General features: G+C 38.6%; 2 protein-coding genes across 2 annotated transcripts in view; both read right to left on the bottom strand.

Moving 5' to 3' along the window:
* LOC131977810 (desmoglein-2.1-like) overlaps positions 1-12,088 on the bottom strand; it is a 37,898-nt gene extending 25,810 nt beyond the window's left edge. Inside the window, exon 1 of the mRNA XM_059341254.1 lies at positions 11,987-12,088. Within this exon, the coding sequence (XP_059197237.1) occupies positions 11,987-12,088 (102 nt within the window). The remainder of the gene's footprint in view (positions 1-11,986) is intronic.
* Positions 12,089-15,771: 3,683 nt separating this feature from the next.
* The window catches only part of LOC131977809 (desmoglein-2.1-like), a 65,471-nt gene continuing 63,732 nt past the window's right edge, over positions 15,772-17,510 (bottom strand). The window contains exon 29 of the mRNA XM_059341252.1: positions 15,772-17,495. Within this exon, the coding sequence (XP_059197235.1) occupies positions 16,404-17,495 (1,092 nt within the window). The 3' untranslated portion in view covers positions 15,772-16,403. The remainder of the gene's footprint in view (positions 17,496-17,510) is intronic.

The raw sequence follows: 17,510 nt of genomic DNA, 5'->3' as shown, positions 1-17,510 counted from the left end.
AAGGTCAGTAGCAGCCTTCACATAATGGGACTATATCAAATAATTGACAATAAAATATTATTGTGATGGGTGGTGATTTGGTCTTAAACTCTATTAGTTACTCCCCTTATGCACCAATTATGGTGGTGATGATGCCTCAGAGCTAATCATTACTGTTAATACATATTTTGAACAAATATATCAGTTAATTATCAATTAATATTAACTGCTACAATATCCTCTACAGTAGAGACATTCAGATGGCAGTGAGTGCCACCAGAGTGACAGTTAATGTGTTATTCATATGATGAATGACATAATGAGATGCACTAGAACTTCTTCTAAGTGTTAACTTTCATGTAGATCTAAAACGGTTACTTTTGCTACTTTCTTGTTATCTTCTTATTCCATATTTTTTTCTCCGTTTAAACCAACTAAAAAACATTTTTTGGCACACAGTACATGGACATCGTCAGCTCAAAACATGCTTACAGTAAGGAGATACTTCCTTATGCTCGTGGGGGAAGACAGTGTGGGCATGAAACCGGTTTGATTTCATGCCTGTCTGGATGATTTACATACTGTATCTATTGTTTATTTCAAGATCAGGTTGGACCAGAAAATAACCTCTACCAAGGTTATGTTTGCTGTTCAGTTTGTTGGTTTATTAATCAGCAGGATTACAGAAAGAAAAACACTTTGCTTTGCCCAATTTACAGTATTTAATTACAAATTAACAATGAACTTAAGTGAACTTTGACCCAAGAATATCACTTTGATGTCTTGTCTGCACTACCAGATGTGTGAACGTACTCTAAGGCTACAGTTTTTTTTTTCACATTAAAGAACTAAATGACTTAACTTTCTCAAACTCATACATACACTGCAAATTATTTGGTTCTTACCAAGATAAAAAACCTTAGATTTAGAAGTGTTAGTAATGTACGAGTTAATTTCTCTTTTTTAAGTGTAAACCGCTTCAGATGATCCAGAACGCGGCGGCGCGCCTGGTCTACAACCAGCCAAAAGGTCACATGTCACTCCGCTGCTCATCCAGCTCCACTGGCTACCTGTTGCAGCCCGCATTAAATTCAAATCTCTAATGCTGCCTAAAAAAGTTGGCTCCAGCACTGCACCCAGCTAATTGCACTCCCTGATACAGGCATATGCTACTTCACAACCGTTACACTCTTTCAGTGAACGGCGCCTGGCTCTGCCACCTGTTCGTCCAAGAAAATCCAAACTCTTTGGATTTCTTGTTCCCCGTTAGTGGAACGCACAGTTCCTACCAGAGCAGGGGCGTCCCTCTCTACCTTTAAAACCTCCTGAAGACCCAGCTCTTCAGAGAGCATCTTCTCTCCTAGCACCACACCACAACTCTACTCCTTAAAGAATCCTCACTAGCACTTATTGCTGCACTAACGGCTCTTATTGCACTATACCTTGATTGTTCCCCTTTTTTCCTGTAAGTCACTTTGGATAAAAGCATCTGCTAAATAACTAAATGTAAATGTAAGTGTAAGTGTTCAACCTGCTTATTTCTAGATTCAACAATCTTATTTAAAGAAATCTTGTCAAGTGAAATTATCTGTCCATGCAGCAAGATCATTTCCCTCAGATTTAGTGTTTTTATCTTGTTTTTAGACACCCCTCTTTTGCAGTGTACATACACATATCAACTGATAAAGAAATTTCCGCCCATGTACCTCTTTTCCACTTAAAGCCTTTTTTCATTACTTCTGTGACTCCCCGACAGACAGACAGACAGGCAGACATTATGACACTTACCATAACAGACAGCTGGAGCAATAAGATGATGGCTGACAAACCCTCCATGTCCAAGGTAAAAGCAGCACACTGGAAAAATAGTGTTCCTCCAGGCAGACTGAAGCCGTTTGCTGCAGAAATGCTGGGAACTCCTGGTTCCAATTACAGACACTGCTGCGTCTCCTCTCTGCTCCTCCCTGCTACGTATATAATACTGTCAGCCCTGTCACTCTCCTCCCTCCTCACAACTCCTCCTGTAAAGGTCACTAGTCTCCCATCTATCAACACATTGCTAAAGTCCCCATAGTTACCATAGTAACCAAATTAAACATGTTAAGTCCGCATTAACTGCATTCATTAGCCATTTGGTGGTAGAACAAAATGTAACCACAACATTGGCATATTATGTATATTCTTATAAAGTTGATATAGCTAACTATTTCCTATTTACACATCTATTGTTTATTTGGAGTAAAAACAACAACAACAACAACTAGATTTTAAATTAATATCAGATCTATTTAAAGCTTGGGTCTGTACCTGTCTTACCTGTTTATGATTTTTATTTTATTTATTGTTGTTTGCGATTACAAAGATATAATCATAAAGAAAGAGCAGTACCATAAACAGTTAAAATGTGCAGGAAAGATCAAAAAGCCTCAAGGGCTTATAAGGGACCCTCCCTCTCAAACCTATAATAACTATACTTTAGACATGCACCAACACGTGCATATCTTCCTCTCATGCACAGATATATACAATACAGGATTAAACAATAAATGACATAGCTAAAAGAAATAAAAATTATAAATATGATAATAAATAAAAACTGATTTTTAGATTTTTAGACCAGAGCACCAGTCATTTTTTCTCTGAGGTGTAAAAGAGACATATATGTAGAATTTTTTTTTCTAAATCTATATTGATGTTTGAACAAAGTATTGTTCTTTTCTAGGTGTTTCATGATTCTATTGTATAGCAGCTTTTTGAGAATTTTAGATAAACAAGGCAATATTGATATAGGATGATGGTTTGAGAATACAGATGGATCATCAGATTTAAAGAGCAGAATAACTTTGGCACTTTTGAAGGCTTAAGGGACAGTACCTGATTCAAGGGACATGGAAAAAAAGGAATGTTAAGTTCTCAATAATTAAAGAAGCTACAATTTTGATCAAAGAGGCTGGGATTCCCTACATGGCCAGGAGAAGAGTTTTTGAGACTCATAATAATATGAAGTACTTCCAAAGTCTTTGCAGGCTCAAAAACATTTAGGGAAGCATACTCTTTACTTATAAAATCAGTGGGAGAACAAAAAGCGTCGCCAATGTGTTTCGAAAGACGTGGTCCCACATTCACAAATACCAGGGGTGTGTCCTGTCCCCATTATTGTATATTTTATATACAAATGACTGTAGGAGTAACTACGATGGTAGGCATCTCCTGAAGTTCGCAGATGATACTGTTTTAATCATTCTGCTCCAGGATGGAGAGGCCGATCATGTGCCGGTTTGTTGAGTGGTGTGACAACCACTTTCTGAAGTTAGATGTTCACAAAACTAAAGATATGGCCATCGACTTTAGGAAAACCTCCCACTCAACCTTTCCAACTATAATCAAGGGCTCACTTGTTGAGGCGGTTGAGTGCTACAAGTACCTGGGAACAGTTGTCGATAAGAACCTTAATACATCTGCAATCTGCAAAAAGGGCCTGCAGAGACTTTATTTTTTGCGTAGATTGAATACTTTTAATATGGACAAGACACTGATGGCTTTATTTTATAAATCTTTTATTGAGTCTATTTTAACCTTTTGTTTAACCCGTAATAGGGCACTCATTGAAATACTTGCAAATTCCAAATTTCAACCCTAGAGAATATTGGAGGATATTACGTACTAACAGAATGTGTAAAAAAAACCCCATAAGGACCCGGGGGAGGGGGGTGATATTTTGAGAAAAAAGTTGATGAGATTAAAGTGGCAAATCTACAAGAAAAAAATATGCAGATTTATGAGATTTGAAGTGGTGAATCTGCGAGAAAAAAGTTGCCTTTTCCCCCACTTTTTTCTCGTAAATCTGCAATTTCTTTCGCGCAGATTTGCAGCTAATGTAGTAAATTTGCAACTCTTCAACTTCTCAGTTTTGTCAGACCAAAAATTAAGGTCTTTGTCCCTGTGTGAATTTGCAAACTGTAATCTGTCATTTTTATGTTTCTTTTGGAGTAATGTCTTCTTCCTGGCAGAGTGGCCTTTCAGCCCATGTTGGTACAGTACTCGTTTCACTCTGGATAATGACACACTCTTACCAGCTTCAGCCAGCATCTTCACAAGGTCTTTTGCTTTTGTTCTTGGGTTGATATGCACATTTTGGACCAAAGCACATTCATCTCTGGGACACAGAGCCCGTCTCCTTCCTGAGCGGTATGATGGCTGGACATTCCCATGGTGTTTATACTTGGGTATAATTATTTGAACAGATGAATGTGGCACCTTCAGGCATCTGGAAATTGCACCCAAGGATGAACCAGACTTGTGCAAGTCCACAATTCTCTTCCTGATATTTTGGTTGATTTCTTTTGACTTTCCCATGATGTCACACAAAGAAGCAGTGTGTTTCAGGTGTGCCATAAAATACATCCACAGGTGTGTCTCAAATTAACTCTAATGTTGTCAATAAACCTATCAGAAGCTTCCAAAGACATGACATCATCATTTGGGCTTTCCCATATTGTTTCAAGGCATAATAATGTTAGTGTATGTAAACTTCTGACTTTGAAGAAAGTAATACAAAAATTGTCTAAAAAAATCCTTCTCTCATTATTTTGGCATTTAGCAAATAGAAATAATTTTGGTAATCCTAACGGACCTAAAACAGGAAAAGTGATTGTCTGATTTCATGTCAGACAGTGAGAAAAAAAGCATATGTGTCTTTTTATATAGTGTATGTAAACTTCTGGTTTCAACTGTATATTATATTTCTCATATTGAGCAATTCTTTCAGTGCCCCATGTAGATTTATTATTTGTAGAGGTAATAATCCCGTTAAATTTTCAAAGAAGATGGTTGTATTTCTTCTGAGTAGGACTTTGAAGGTATTTTTTATATAATTTATTATTACTTATTTTATTTATAATTCCCATATCTCAGTCCCATATGTCACTTCCTACATGTATTAAATGTTCTTCTATTCAAATAGCACTTCCTCTAAAACACTCTTGCTGCTTACATGAGTGTAAATTTAAAAGTTAAATAGATTTAAGTTGCATTTGTTAGAAAATTACAGGATTTCACGGACTATACCTCTCTCTGTGTGTCCTGCTCTTCGGTCCCTTTGTTTTTTTTGGTAACTCTGTGTCTTTTTTTGGTAATTTTGTGTGTTTTTTAAAATAATTTTGTGTCTTTTTTTTTTTTTTTTAGTAATTTTGTGTATTTTGTGATCATTTTGTGTCTTTTTTGGGTCATTTTGTGTCTTTTTAAAATTATTTTGTGTCTTTTCTGGTAATTCTGTGTCTTTTTTGGTCATTTTGTTTCGTTTTTTTAAAGTAATTTAGTTTTTTTCTGCCATTTTGTGTCTTCTTTGGGTCATTTTGTTTTTTGTTTTTTAAAATAATTTTGTGTCTTTTTTGGTAATTCTGTGTGTTTTTTGGTCATTTTGTGTCTTTTTAAAGTAATTTAGTTTTTTTCTGTCATTTTGTGTCTTTTTTTACTAATTTTGTGTCTTTTTTGGTCATTTTGATACTGCCTCCAGCGGCCCCCAGGTAATTTGAGTTTATACAGAAACAAAACAAATTTCCCTTTATCTATCTATAGACATGCTTCTGCCTCCACTCTCACTTCACTGAACTCTGATTATCACTGGTGACAGTTACTCCACCCATCATTGCATTCTATACAACAAGGTGGGATGGTCACTTTTATCTACCCGACAAGACATGCACCAGTTCCTTTTCATTTATAAAGTCTTGATTGGTGACATGCCACCAAACCTCAGCGCTTTATTAAACTGGTCACATGGTAATTATCCAACACGCTCTAGTGATTAATGCTTAATGCTCAGTGTTCCCCGGACAAATACTGGATTTGGAAAAACTGCTTTCAGTTTTTCTGCTGCATCTACCTGGAACATCTTACAACATTCACTCAAACTCAACAAAATTATAACTTGGGCCAGTTTGAAACTATGATGACCAATAACTCTGCCTTTCACTGCAGCTGTTTTTAATGTTTTTTCAAGTGTTTTGTCTGTGCTGTTTGTTCTTCATTGTGTTTTCTCTGTACTCTCGACATCATTGTAAATGAGGGGTTGCCCTCAATGATTCCTCGAGAAATGAATAAAGGAAAAATGAAATGAAGAAACGCTAAATATCTATACTTAACAGCCATGAATGGATATAATATTGCCACTCAAAACATCGCAATACTATGTTGTATCGATTTTCCCCCCACCTCTAGTGAATATATTATTGTGTATAGTTCATGATTAACCATATCAGATATTTTTACTATACTTTTACCACACGTTAGTTTGTTTATTTTGCTATAGCCTAATGATTTCCTCACCTTTCTCTTACAGCAACCCTGTCTCTTGTTTTCATAATCAGCCTATGTTGTGTGGTGAATCTGCATCAGAGTCGGAGGTCCCACTGTCAGTCTCCTCTCTTCTCACTGTTACTCACTCTAACTCTATCCAGTTGTCATCACATGGAGCACCTCTGACAGTCATAGGATGCCTCACGCCGGAGCATCAATAGTGTAAAAAAGGGCATCATCATATATGCTATCCCTCCCATAAGGATATCAAATATGTGAGGATAAACCTGAGCAACGCTTGTGTGGGTCTCACAGTTTAAAAGCATGGTTAGACGACTATCAGCATTATTAATAATTATCATAAATAATTATTTATTATTTGCCGGTTCGACTCTGGCCTGCTGCTCTTCTGTGTGGAGTTTGCATGTTCTCCCCGTGTCAGAGTGGGTTCTCACCGGGTACTCCGGCTTCCTCCCACAGTCCAAAAACATGCACTTAGGTTAAATTGGTGACTCTAAATTGCCCGTAGGAGTGAATGAGAGCGTCTGGAGACCTGTCCTCTCGCCCAGTGTCAGCTGAGATCGGCTCCAGCCCCCAGACCCAAGTACGGATAATCGGTTAAGGATGATGAATAAATGAATGAATTGATTGTAATAAATGATTTGACTTGATTTACTCTAAGTCATCTCTCGATTGGGGCACCACTCTGTAAAACAGAGAAAAGATAGGCAATTCACCTAAATCAGTCTCAAAAAGTTACGAAACTATCAATTTGGAACACTGACTAATAATTTACTTAATAATTATATTTAGTGTTTAGACACTGCATAATGTATCGTCAAATTCTTATAAGCCTGGCTACAGAACGAAGCTAACATTTTGATAAATACAATATAATAAAAGTGAATCTAATAATAGAGTAGAAAATTAATCTAGCAATAAGATCAAATAAAATAGAAAATTTCTGAAACTGAAGTGGTAAAAATCCAAATCCTGAGGCACCGATGAAAGCTCTTGAGGCAGGGCACTTGCATGCTGGGGAATAGAAATGTTAGAGATGGAGAAAAGATTAGAGATATAACATGTGTGAAGCCGTGTATCATTCATTCTTTCCATTTTCAATTGGCAATCAAAAATCAAATAATGAAAAATTGAATGGCTATTTTGTTATTTGTTTTTTATTATAACACAAAAAACGGAGAAAAAGCTTGTTTTTTCATATTTCAATATCAGGCTCAGATCGAAAAATACCAAATGGAAAAACGGGCACAAGAACTGAATTTGATTTTAATATTTAATTGGTCGGGTTTACGTGGCAATTCATGTAAAAATGTGTTTCCACAACAGGCGGCTGTGACTTTCAACTCATTTTGATGGAATGCATCACATATGTCCTTTATTACACAATCAAAAAGTACAGTTATTCCCTAATGAGACACCATACACTATGTTATGCTGTATTTTGAAGCAACATATAAAGCCATACAACCAAAATATAAATAATTAAAGCACTATAACACCAAATTATTTGCTAATTAGAGACAGAAAATACTTTTCACAAGATTAGACACCTGTTACAAGATCATAGTCGAAATGGAATTCAAATGGCCATACGTCATTTCAGGTCAAAATGTGCTATAGTTAGCACCAACGTATTTACAATTGATGCTAAGAGCATGGACCCATTATTGCTTAATTAGACAATGCAGGCTGATGTTGACACATATAATGTATTTAGTATAGTCAATCATGTTAGTATATCAAACGTGATCAGACAAAATGCTGAGAGCCCAAGAGACACTGTGTTCCAGACATGCATGATTCAGAGTAGAGGAATGCTATGGTTTGTTGAACAAATGTATCTGAACAGATAATGACACACACAAAATATTCAAGGAGTGCCAACAATCACAGCTGCAGACATTAAAGTTTACGATCTTGCACGACTGCCTCTGCTCACAACTCTGTTCTGTATATATAGATATATATTTATATATAATATAAATATGTATATTTTAAATAAACCTAACCACTATCATAAACAGGAAAAGGGAAACACAACAAAGTGTGTTTTGATGTTGTCTTACATTTTGTTTTTATTCTAAATGATATGATATGTGACCAGTGTCTACAAAAACCCATGTTCGGAAGCAGGTCTCATCACACTCCAACACTTGAGAAAAAGCCCAAAAAGTAATATCAAGTAGTATTTATTTCATAAACATTAAAAATATATATCGAGAAATGTTTTTAATGTACTCTCTGGTCAATTGAAAATGTGTCTGATTGAAATGTGTTTTAATTTTTAAAAATTAAATGGTAAATGGACTGCAATTATATAGTGCTTTTATCAAAAGTGCTTTACACTACAGACTGCACTCATTCACCCATTCACATACACACATACACACTGGTGGCCGAGGCTACCCTAAACGGTGCCACCTGCCACCATTGGGAGTTCATTCACACACCGATGAACGCAGCACCGGGATCAATTTGGGGTTCAGTATCTTGCCCAAGGACACTTCGACATGTAGGCTGCCATGGTCTTGATTTCAGGAAGTGAGCAGGAAGGCGTTATGTCTATGTATAACAGACAGGTCCTGAGAAGGCTAACGCCATTATGGATTGTCCTGATCACCCTCTTCGGAATGAATTTGAGCTCTTGCCCTCAGGCCGTCGTCTTAGGGCCCCTAGGCCCTATTTAACTAATAGAAAGTAGCCCTCAAATTGCTCATCTTCACAAGTTTGCTTCTTGCACATCTGCACATTGCACTTTTTGCCTATACCAGGTATTAACTCTCCATTTAGGGGTATTAGCTCTGCAACGAACATGTGTCAGTGATTTTATGAACCTGGTCTCACAGAAATCTGTGAAATAGCCACGGATTTCGCTACAATGCAAGTTAAAGACATTCATATCCCGTGGCCATCCCATTGATATTTTTTCCTATTGGTTTGTTCCAAGTCACGTGACTTTCAAGGTCCCGGCGGTCAGAACAAAAAACATGCCGGACAGTTCTCTCATTTTTAGTGAAAAAATTAATATTTTGACTTTGTTTCTGCATAAAAATGGATTTTGATCACATTTCTAGCGAGAAATATATGTTTTATTTTCTAAATATTCACTCAGTGAATGTACATAATCACTTTGTATGTTGGAATAGCCACGGGATATGACTGTCATTAACTTGCATTGTAGCGAAATCCCTGTCAGTTTCACGGAAATTTGAGCGATTCCGTGGCTATTCCACGGTTTTGAGTTAAGCAAAATCCATGGCTATTTCACGGATTTCTGTGAGACCATGTTGGATTTTATATATGCGTATGGCATTTCTTTGACTGTGTTTTATTAGACTTTTATTGGGTCTTATTCTGTTCTCGTTGTGTACCTTGTCTTGTGTCCTGCTGCAAAACAAATCTCCCTTCAAGGGACTAATAGTGTTTCTGATTCTGATTCTGGTCAGGGATTGAACCACCGTGCTTCCGTTCCAGTTTTAATAATACTTTGTATATCATATCTATTAACTAATATGCTTATGTCACAACCATAGCGTGTCAACTCCAAAATTACTAAAAGTCAACATTTGAGTAAACTTCTCTGCAATATAGCATTGATTTATATAGACGGCTGCACCATGCCAACAGATGATAAACTACATGGCTCTTGTGAGAATCCTGTGTGATATATAAGGAGAATTGTGCTAATTTGTCAACACCATCAGACATCAACACCATCTCTGATGTTGTTGAATAATGCCATTTTAGTGTTCTTGACAGGAAATTATGACAACATCATCATTGTGATATACTTTTTTAAATACAAAATGTTAAACTTTAACAATAATTCCCAATGCTGCGCCTCCACCATTGATGAGCTTTATTCACCCGCTCTGAGCAAATAAGCAGAGCTTCAAGGAGAGATTGTAGTTTCCCTAAACCAGGCTCCACCCTTGTTTTACAGGTTCACTAACAAACTGAAGGTAAGGTAAGGTTAGGTAAAACTTTAATGTACCCGAGGGGTAATTTGTTTACAGACAGTAGTATTCGACAAGTACAACTTACACACAAGTGCAACCGTGCACACAACACAGTTCCCAATTATCGCTGACTGTTAAACGGAGTAGGATTATAAGAAGCATAAAGTCCTGATGTCATTGCTTGTTAAGAGCAGCAATAGCAGATAGGACGAAAGAGAAACTGTACCTAGTGGGGCTGAATTTAGGAACACTAAACCTTCGCCCTGAAGGAAGCAGCTGAAACTCAGCATGCAAAGGGTGAATAGAGTCAAAAACAACGGTCTGAGCCTTAGAGATGATCTTCACATAGCTGCTGAAGATTTTTAAGGCAAACACCAGTTATTTTACAACACAGCCTGACCATTTTTTCCCAGTTAGCTTTTGTTTTTAAGACCATAGTGGAGCAATCCGGATGCTAGCAGCAAGACTTCCAATAAGAGGCTGCATTTAGATACGTATCGGTGACAGTTGACTGCACAAGGGTGACGCTGTCATGTAGGAAGGACAACTCTTCCTGCAGCATTAAACAGGCTCTCCATGCAGATTCAGACAGGGCAAAATCCAGAACTAAAGCATTAGGCTGTTCATAGCTAAAGATATGCAGCTCTATATCATGAAGGATGCATGGTTTCAGCATATCCAAGTAATCTCCAACATAGCCTACAAGCTCTTACTACAGACAGATGGACATCCAGGACTACTGAAAGTTACCTGACTGTGACTGTCCACTGCATGCACTCTGAGTCTGTCTTTATGAGAGCCACACAGGTGAGCATTTCTCTGAAGCACTGACACAAGCAGTGGCAAATTGGAAACTGGAGAGGAACATGCTATGATGTTGGTTTTATAAGCACATACATTTTTAGATAACAATATAAGATTTGACAAATAAATACATTTTTATGTTCCTTAAATTCATAGCCAGAACTTTGTTATGGCAAACAGTTTTTTTCATCAAAATACCTAAATAAAAAAAGTTTATTAAAATCGTAAATGCCCCTTCTCTGTACATACATACCAAACTGAAATCCATCTGTGTGGTCCGTCCAATGACCCCACACACACACTTTATGCCTCTAGTCTGATTTGGTGTCGTGGCTGGTGTGATCCTCATGCAACTGGTGTCTAGTTTAAACCATGCCAAGGTACAAGATTGCTAATGACAACCCAGTAATTCTTTATTGCAAGTTTTTTTACCTGTTCAGAAACTACATATAATACGGAAGACTGCCCTAGTTTGATCCCAGAAGAGAACCTTTGTTGTGTCACAACTGATCTACTGCTGCTTAATCAAATAAAGAGAAAGTAAAAAAGAGTCTTATAAATAGAAAGATTTAAAATGGACATTCACAAAGTGTGGACGTTTTAACTGCAGAGGCTTGGTCACCTTTTGTGACGTCCTCTGATCTTGGGGGATACAGCTACTGTTCAGTAAGTTAGATATTTTGGCACAAAGCCATGTTATAGCTTCAAAGTTGGCAGCAGATGCAGTGAGTCTTTGCTGAGGTATGCAAATATTTCTGAAATGAATCGTTGTATCCTGCCCTGTGCATGATCTGTCTTGATCTTCTTCATTCCTTCAGGGTGTGTTCTTACTGTCAAACGCTTTATCATTTGACATTTTACCAAGGCAATTACTGCTAAAAAAAGGCACTTGTCTTTATTTGAATAGAATGTATTTGCAGCCACACCCACACTGTGGGGGAGTACGAGGTGAAGTGCACACTGAGGGGGTCAACTCGAGGAAAGCTGCAGGGGCTGATGCAGTCCCAGGACGTATGCTTAAGAACCATGCTGAGCAGCTGGCTGGGGTCTTAACCAGGATCTTCAACCATCATTATCACAGTCCACCATCACACCCTGCCTGAAGTCATCAATAATAGCTCCACTTCCCAAAAAAAGCAACATCAGCAGCCTGAACGACTACCGTCCAGTGGCACTCACCATCTTGACCAAGTGCTTCAATAAGTTGGTCAGAAAGCACATTACCACTCACCTTCCACCCACCTTTGATGGACACCAGTTTGTGTACAGGGCCAACAGGTCTACAGAGGACGACCCTCCATAAGGCCCTGACCCACCTAGAGCAGAGGGGGAGCTACACCAGGCTGCTGTTTGTGGACTTTAGCTCCACGTGCAATACCATCCTCCCACGCAGACTGGTAACCAAACTGCTGGACTTGGGCCTACCTCACTCACTCTGCCTATGGATAGAGGACTTCCTGTCTGATAGGCCCCAGAGAGTGAGAGTAGGGCCCCACACTTCATCAACCCTCCGCCTCAGCACTGGCTCCCCTCAGGGCTGTGTGCTGGGCCCCCTGCTCTACACTCTTTACACACATGACCCTACTCACACCAGCAATAGCATTTTAAAATTTGCAGACAACACAATAATCTGGTGCTCAATACCAACAAAACCAAGGAGATGATCATCGACTTCAGGAAAAACAGAACTAACATTCAGCCCCTTGTCATCAGCGGCGACTGTGTGGAGGCGGTCTCAGTATTTAAGTTACTTGGTGTGCACATACAGGGGGACCTCCGCTGGGGCACTAACACCAGAGAGCTTATAAAGAGAGCACAACAGAGACTCCACTTCCTGAGGATCCTCAGGAAGAACCACCTCGCTCAGAAGCTGCTTGTGTCCTCCTACCGGTGCACTATAGACCATCCTGAACTACTGCATTTGTCCGTGGTTTGCCAGCTGCACGGCTGCAGAAAGGAAATCGTCCCAGAGGGTCATAAACACCGCCCAAAAAAATAATCGGCTGCCCCCTCCCCTCCCTGGAAAGACTTTGCTCTCTGCTGCCTCAAAAGAGCCCAGACCATTATCAAGGACTCATCCCACCCCGGCCACACCTTTTTCAAACTTTTACCCTCGCACAGGCGGTACAGGACAATGAAAACACACACAAACAGACTAAAAAACAGCTTTTAGGCAAAGGCCATCACAGCCTTAAATGATCACATGAAGTAATTCATGAAATGGTGGATGTATGCGCTATTTATTGTTTGGTTTTAATTCTCCATGTTTTTTTAAATCCCTTTTCTCTGTTTTATTTATGTTTTATACTATGTGTTTTTACATAGTACATATTTACATAGTAATATTTTTTCTTTTATTATTTAGTCTTAACTTAGTAAGCAACACACTCTCAATCAGTGGTGGAATGTTACTAAGTACATTTACTCAAGTACTGTACTTAGTTACAATTGTGAGGTACAAGTACTTTACTTGAGTATTTCCATTTTATGTAACTTTATACTTCTATTCCACTACATTTTTAGGCAAATATTGTACTTTTTACTCCACTACATTTAACTGACAGCTAGATTTAACATAAAAAAACATGATCACTTAAAGTGTGTGTTTTTCTCTTATTACAGTTTATTAAGTAGTGAAATGACCCCTGTTTTACAAAATTAAAACACTGCTTACATAAAAGCATCAATACAAATAATGTTATAATATTTTTAGAATACATAAAACAATCTGAGTGGGCCGTTCAGCCTAAAAGACAGAATTGGCCGTTTGTTGTGTTCTCCTGGTCTCCTGGGTGAAAGTCAGACAAAAGTTTTCATTTAATTATTTAAATTCCACATCGCAGCCAATCATTACTACTACGCCTGCTAGAGGGTGGCAGACGACACTGCCTGAACATATGACCTATATAGTGGTTTTTGAGGAAATGGAGACCTGGAAAACAAGTACTGAATCTGCTGGTTATGCTTTAATGTAGTTGATATGTTTGCTTTGTGTTTATTCAGTCTGTATGTGGATATTTTATTCTGCACTATAAGCTGTTCCTACATTATGAGGTGGGTGTAATCTTCCAGGCCATTACATGTAACATCTCAAAAACCTTAACAGCTGGTCATGTTTGTTGTGAAAAGTTGTGGCACCCTTAGTAACAAGAAGTCTGTTTTACTGAATGTGTGAACACTATACTGCCCTACAAATCCTACCTGCAGTAACTACACAAAGGGTAAAACTGAGAAAAACTGCTTTTTTAAACGTGTTTTAACTGGCCAGCCAAATGGGTTATCGGTAGGTAGGTGATATGACACTTATTTCTACATGTATTGATGATGTGATTTTTATGCTCAAAAATCATGACAATTTCTTTGACCTTTGACCTCAAAAATGAAGTTACTGCACTCTGGTTTTGCTGTAAAAGGTTCTTATAGTGATGCATAAACAGCGTGCTTTTATGTTTTGTTTTCGGTAAATAAACATTTTCAAATTGTTTTTGTGTATTTAAAAGTGTTTAACAACTCTATTCAAAGATTTGTGTATTTTAGACTTAATATTATAAAGTAATGTTATATTTTAGTCAATATAATTTTTTCTCACGTTTTTACTTAAAAACTATCTAGATAATAATTTCCCTATCAAATAAGCTTAATGATAATTATAATCTAATAATAATTTATATTATTCTTGTTTTCACTATTCAACACAATGAAGAAATACAAGGCTAGATTTTATCAGACCGTGGTAAGTGCAATTACTGCTGTCTGCTTTGGTTTTGAGTTGGATTTTGTAGCTACTGCAATTTTTACATCATTATTTCTCTGAAATGAAGCAAAACTTGAAATCTAAAACTTTGTCACAAGATAAAACAGACATCAAGGAGTTAATTTTTAGTTATAACTCAGTTTTGCCCAAAAATGTAGTTACTGCAGTTGGGCTTTGTTAGGGCAGTATAGAAAAGTGCTTTAGATCCTTAATTTGCGTGCAACCTGTTTAATGAATCTTTAATAAGGAGTGTTAATAGAACAAGCTGTCATAATCATTCCAACAGTTTTCTGTACAGTGACACATTAGAACCATTCCTGAATATCTTTTGACTGTTGCTCAAAAGAGGCATCTCAGTGAGTCAGCTTAATGTGGATTCATACAAGGCAGCAAGTCTACAAAGGATGTTTATTCATTATATTAAAACAAAGGCACTTTTCCTGAAACACCATACAAAGATTATCACTTCAATACCCTGACTCCAGCAAACTTTTCACACCTATTGGTCGCAAGCGTTTTGAATTATTAGGAAGAAAACAGTACTGGTCATGCTGACAGGAATTTTGGAAGAATAAATGTAAAAGGCAAGTCATGAATCTGCTACGTTTATTGATAATGCTCACCATATCCTCTTTCCATGTCATGGTCTGGGTGAAAGCACAACACTAGTTCTAGTTAAACTCTCTGTTCACTGTTCTAAATGAATGCACTGGCTGGTAGCAAAAGGGATTTAGTCCAAGCCTCTGTTAACAACATGTGATGACATCATTTCCAACACTGAGTGTTATCCTTTAATGACTCCATTGACATGTCTGGATGTTATGTGACATTCTGTTGAATTAAATGTATCACTTATTATAAACAAGTCTGCATAAAAAAAATAAATCTCAACAACATCTGTAAATTGTGAGTATTAATACCATTATATGTAAATAGAGGCTGTTGGTGTCAAGTAAAAGCTGTGGCATGATAATGCAGGTACCTACATGTAGCTAAATTCCTAGTCAAACTGCTGCAGTACACCCTCCACTAACCCTTACCCTAACCCTCCACCCTACCTTTAATTTAATTTAATTTATTTTATATTCTTATAGTATGTCTTATTTATTTTTACATGCTAAAAAGTTTTTTTTAGCTGCGGATTTACTCCATTTTCATACCTTTTAATCTCCTCCTGGTAACTAACTGGATCAGCTCGCAAAAAAAGTCACTTTTATTATTTAATTTTAAATTAATTTTAATTGACCAAAGAAATGGATCGCTCCCTCAACCTCCGCCCGAATCTCCTGCCTCCATCTTTTAAAACCACTCTTATAACTATTTTATAGATAAGAGACACCTTTTTAATATCTTTTATTAAAGAAAATCCCTCTCGTTGAAGGAACTTTTAAGAGATTTTATCTATATGATCCTCCTGTGCCCATGCCCTTCGTAGCACTCTCTAAGAGTGCTGCGTTTTAACCTGAACCTAACCCTCCACCTTAACCTTAACTGACATTTAAAGTGTTTAAGTGATTAAGTGTCTCCTATAGAAATACTTAAGGTTGCCTTGCCAGACGTTTGAAGTACTTTTAAAAGTGTCTCCCACATCACAATTCAGTGATTTTCTCCTGCACCACCACCTTGTGGGAGGTCGGGGTAGTGCTCACTGTGGTGGTAGAGGAACCCGACATGCTGCTGTGAGAGCCAGTGGATGTGCTGTAGAGGTCTCTTTGACTGCCAGAGATATCACATTTCTGGGCCAAACCTGCTGTCCCCTGGACCCGCTGCCCCATGCTGCCTTTTGGCCCTCCAACTACCAGGATCCTTTGAGATCCTGAAGGTCCTCCTGGCTGCAGAGTGCCCCCCTGCACAAGGCATGTCTGGCTCCCCTTCAGACCTTTCACTGACCCAGCAGGGACCTTGCCTTCGACCACCATCATGGTCTGGGGGCCAGAGAGGTTGCCAGTGTGGATCACGTTGGACCAGAGAGGTTGTGCGGCCGCCTGGACCCCACTTCTCTCCACCAGTACCATGCTGGACCTCTGGGCTTGTCCGCTGGACATAACTGCCGGCTCCTGAAAAACCATGCCTTGGCCAGGTCCAGTCTGGCCACCATTAAGCAGCACCATGCTCTGCATATTGGTGGCTGGTGCCGCAGCCAGCAGCATGGTGTTCTGAACCTGTGGCTGGACTACGTAGTGCATTGGCTGCATTAGAGGGGCAGTGGTATAGTAGACAGGCTGCTGCTGTGGCTGGAGCAGGACCATCTGGCCTTGATTTGCCATCCCTTCCTTCACTGTAGTCATCCCCTCCCTCGCCGTGGCAATGCTTTCCTTCACCACCTGAGAATGTTCAGATTTCTCTCTGACCAGAGTCTGCTCTGGTTTGGGGACACTGGGCTGCAGCTTCGGTGGAGGGGCCAGCTGTTGGGCATTTGATACTGAGGTCTGAATGTTGATTGAGTGGGCACTGGGCCGAGGAATGTACACTTCTTCAACTTCAGTTTGGATCTTCTTGCCTCCGCAAACTTCAGCCAGGGTCTTGAACTTTGGCCCAAGGTCTTCAAGGAACTGCAGGTCGTTGTCAGACTCCAGGAGGCTGCAGCAACCCACTGAGCCAGCAAGGGAGCCGTTGCCCTCATAGAAATGAGCTAAAGGACCATCGATCGCTGCAAGGTTTTCATTTAAACTGGTCATCTTCTGTTGAAAATGAAA

The sequence above is a fragment of the Centropristis striata genome, chromosome 9 (assembly GCF_030273125.1).
Source record: "Centropristis striata isolate RG_2023a ecotype Rhode Island chromosome 9, C.striata_1.0, whole genome shotgun sequence".
Classification (NCBI taxonomy): Eukaryota; Metazoa; Chordata; class Actinopteri; order Perciformes; family Serranidae; genus Centropristis; species Centropristis striata.
This window is presented reverse-complemented; position numbering and strand designations above follow the sequence as displayed.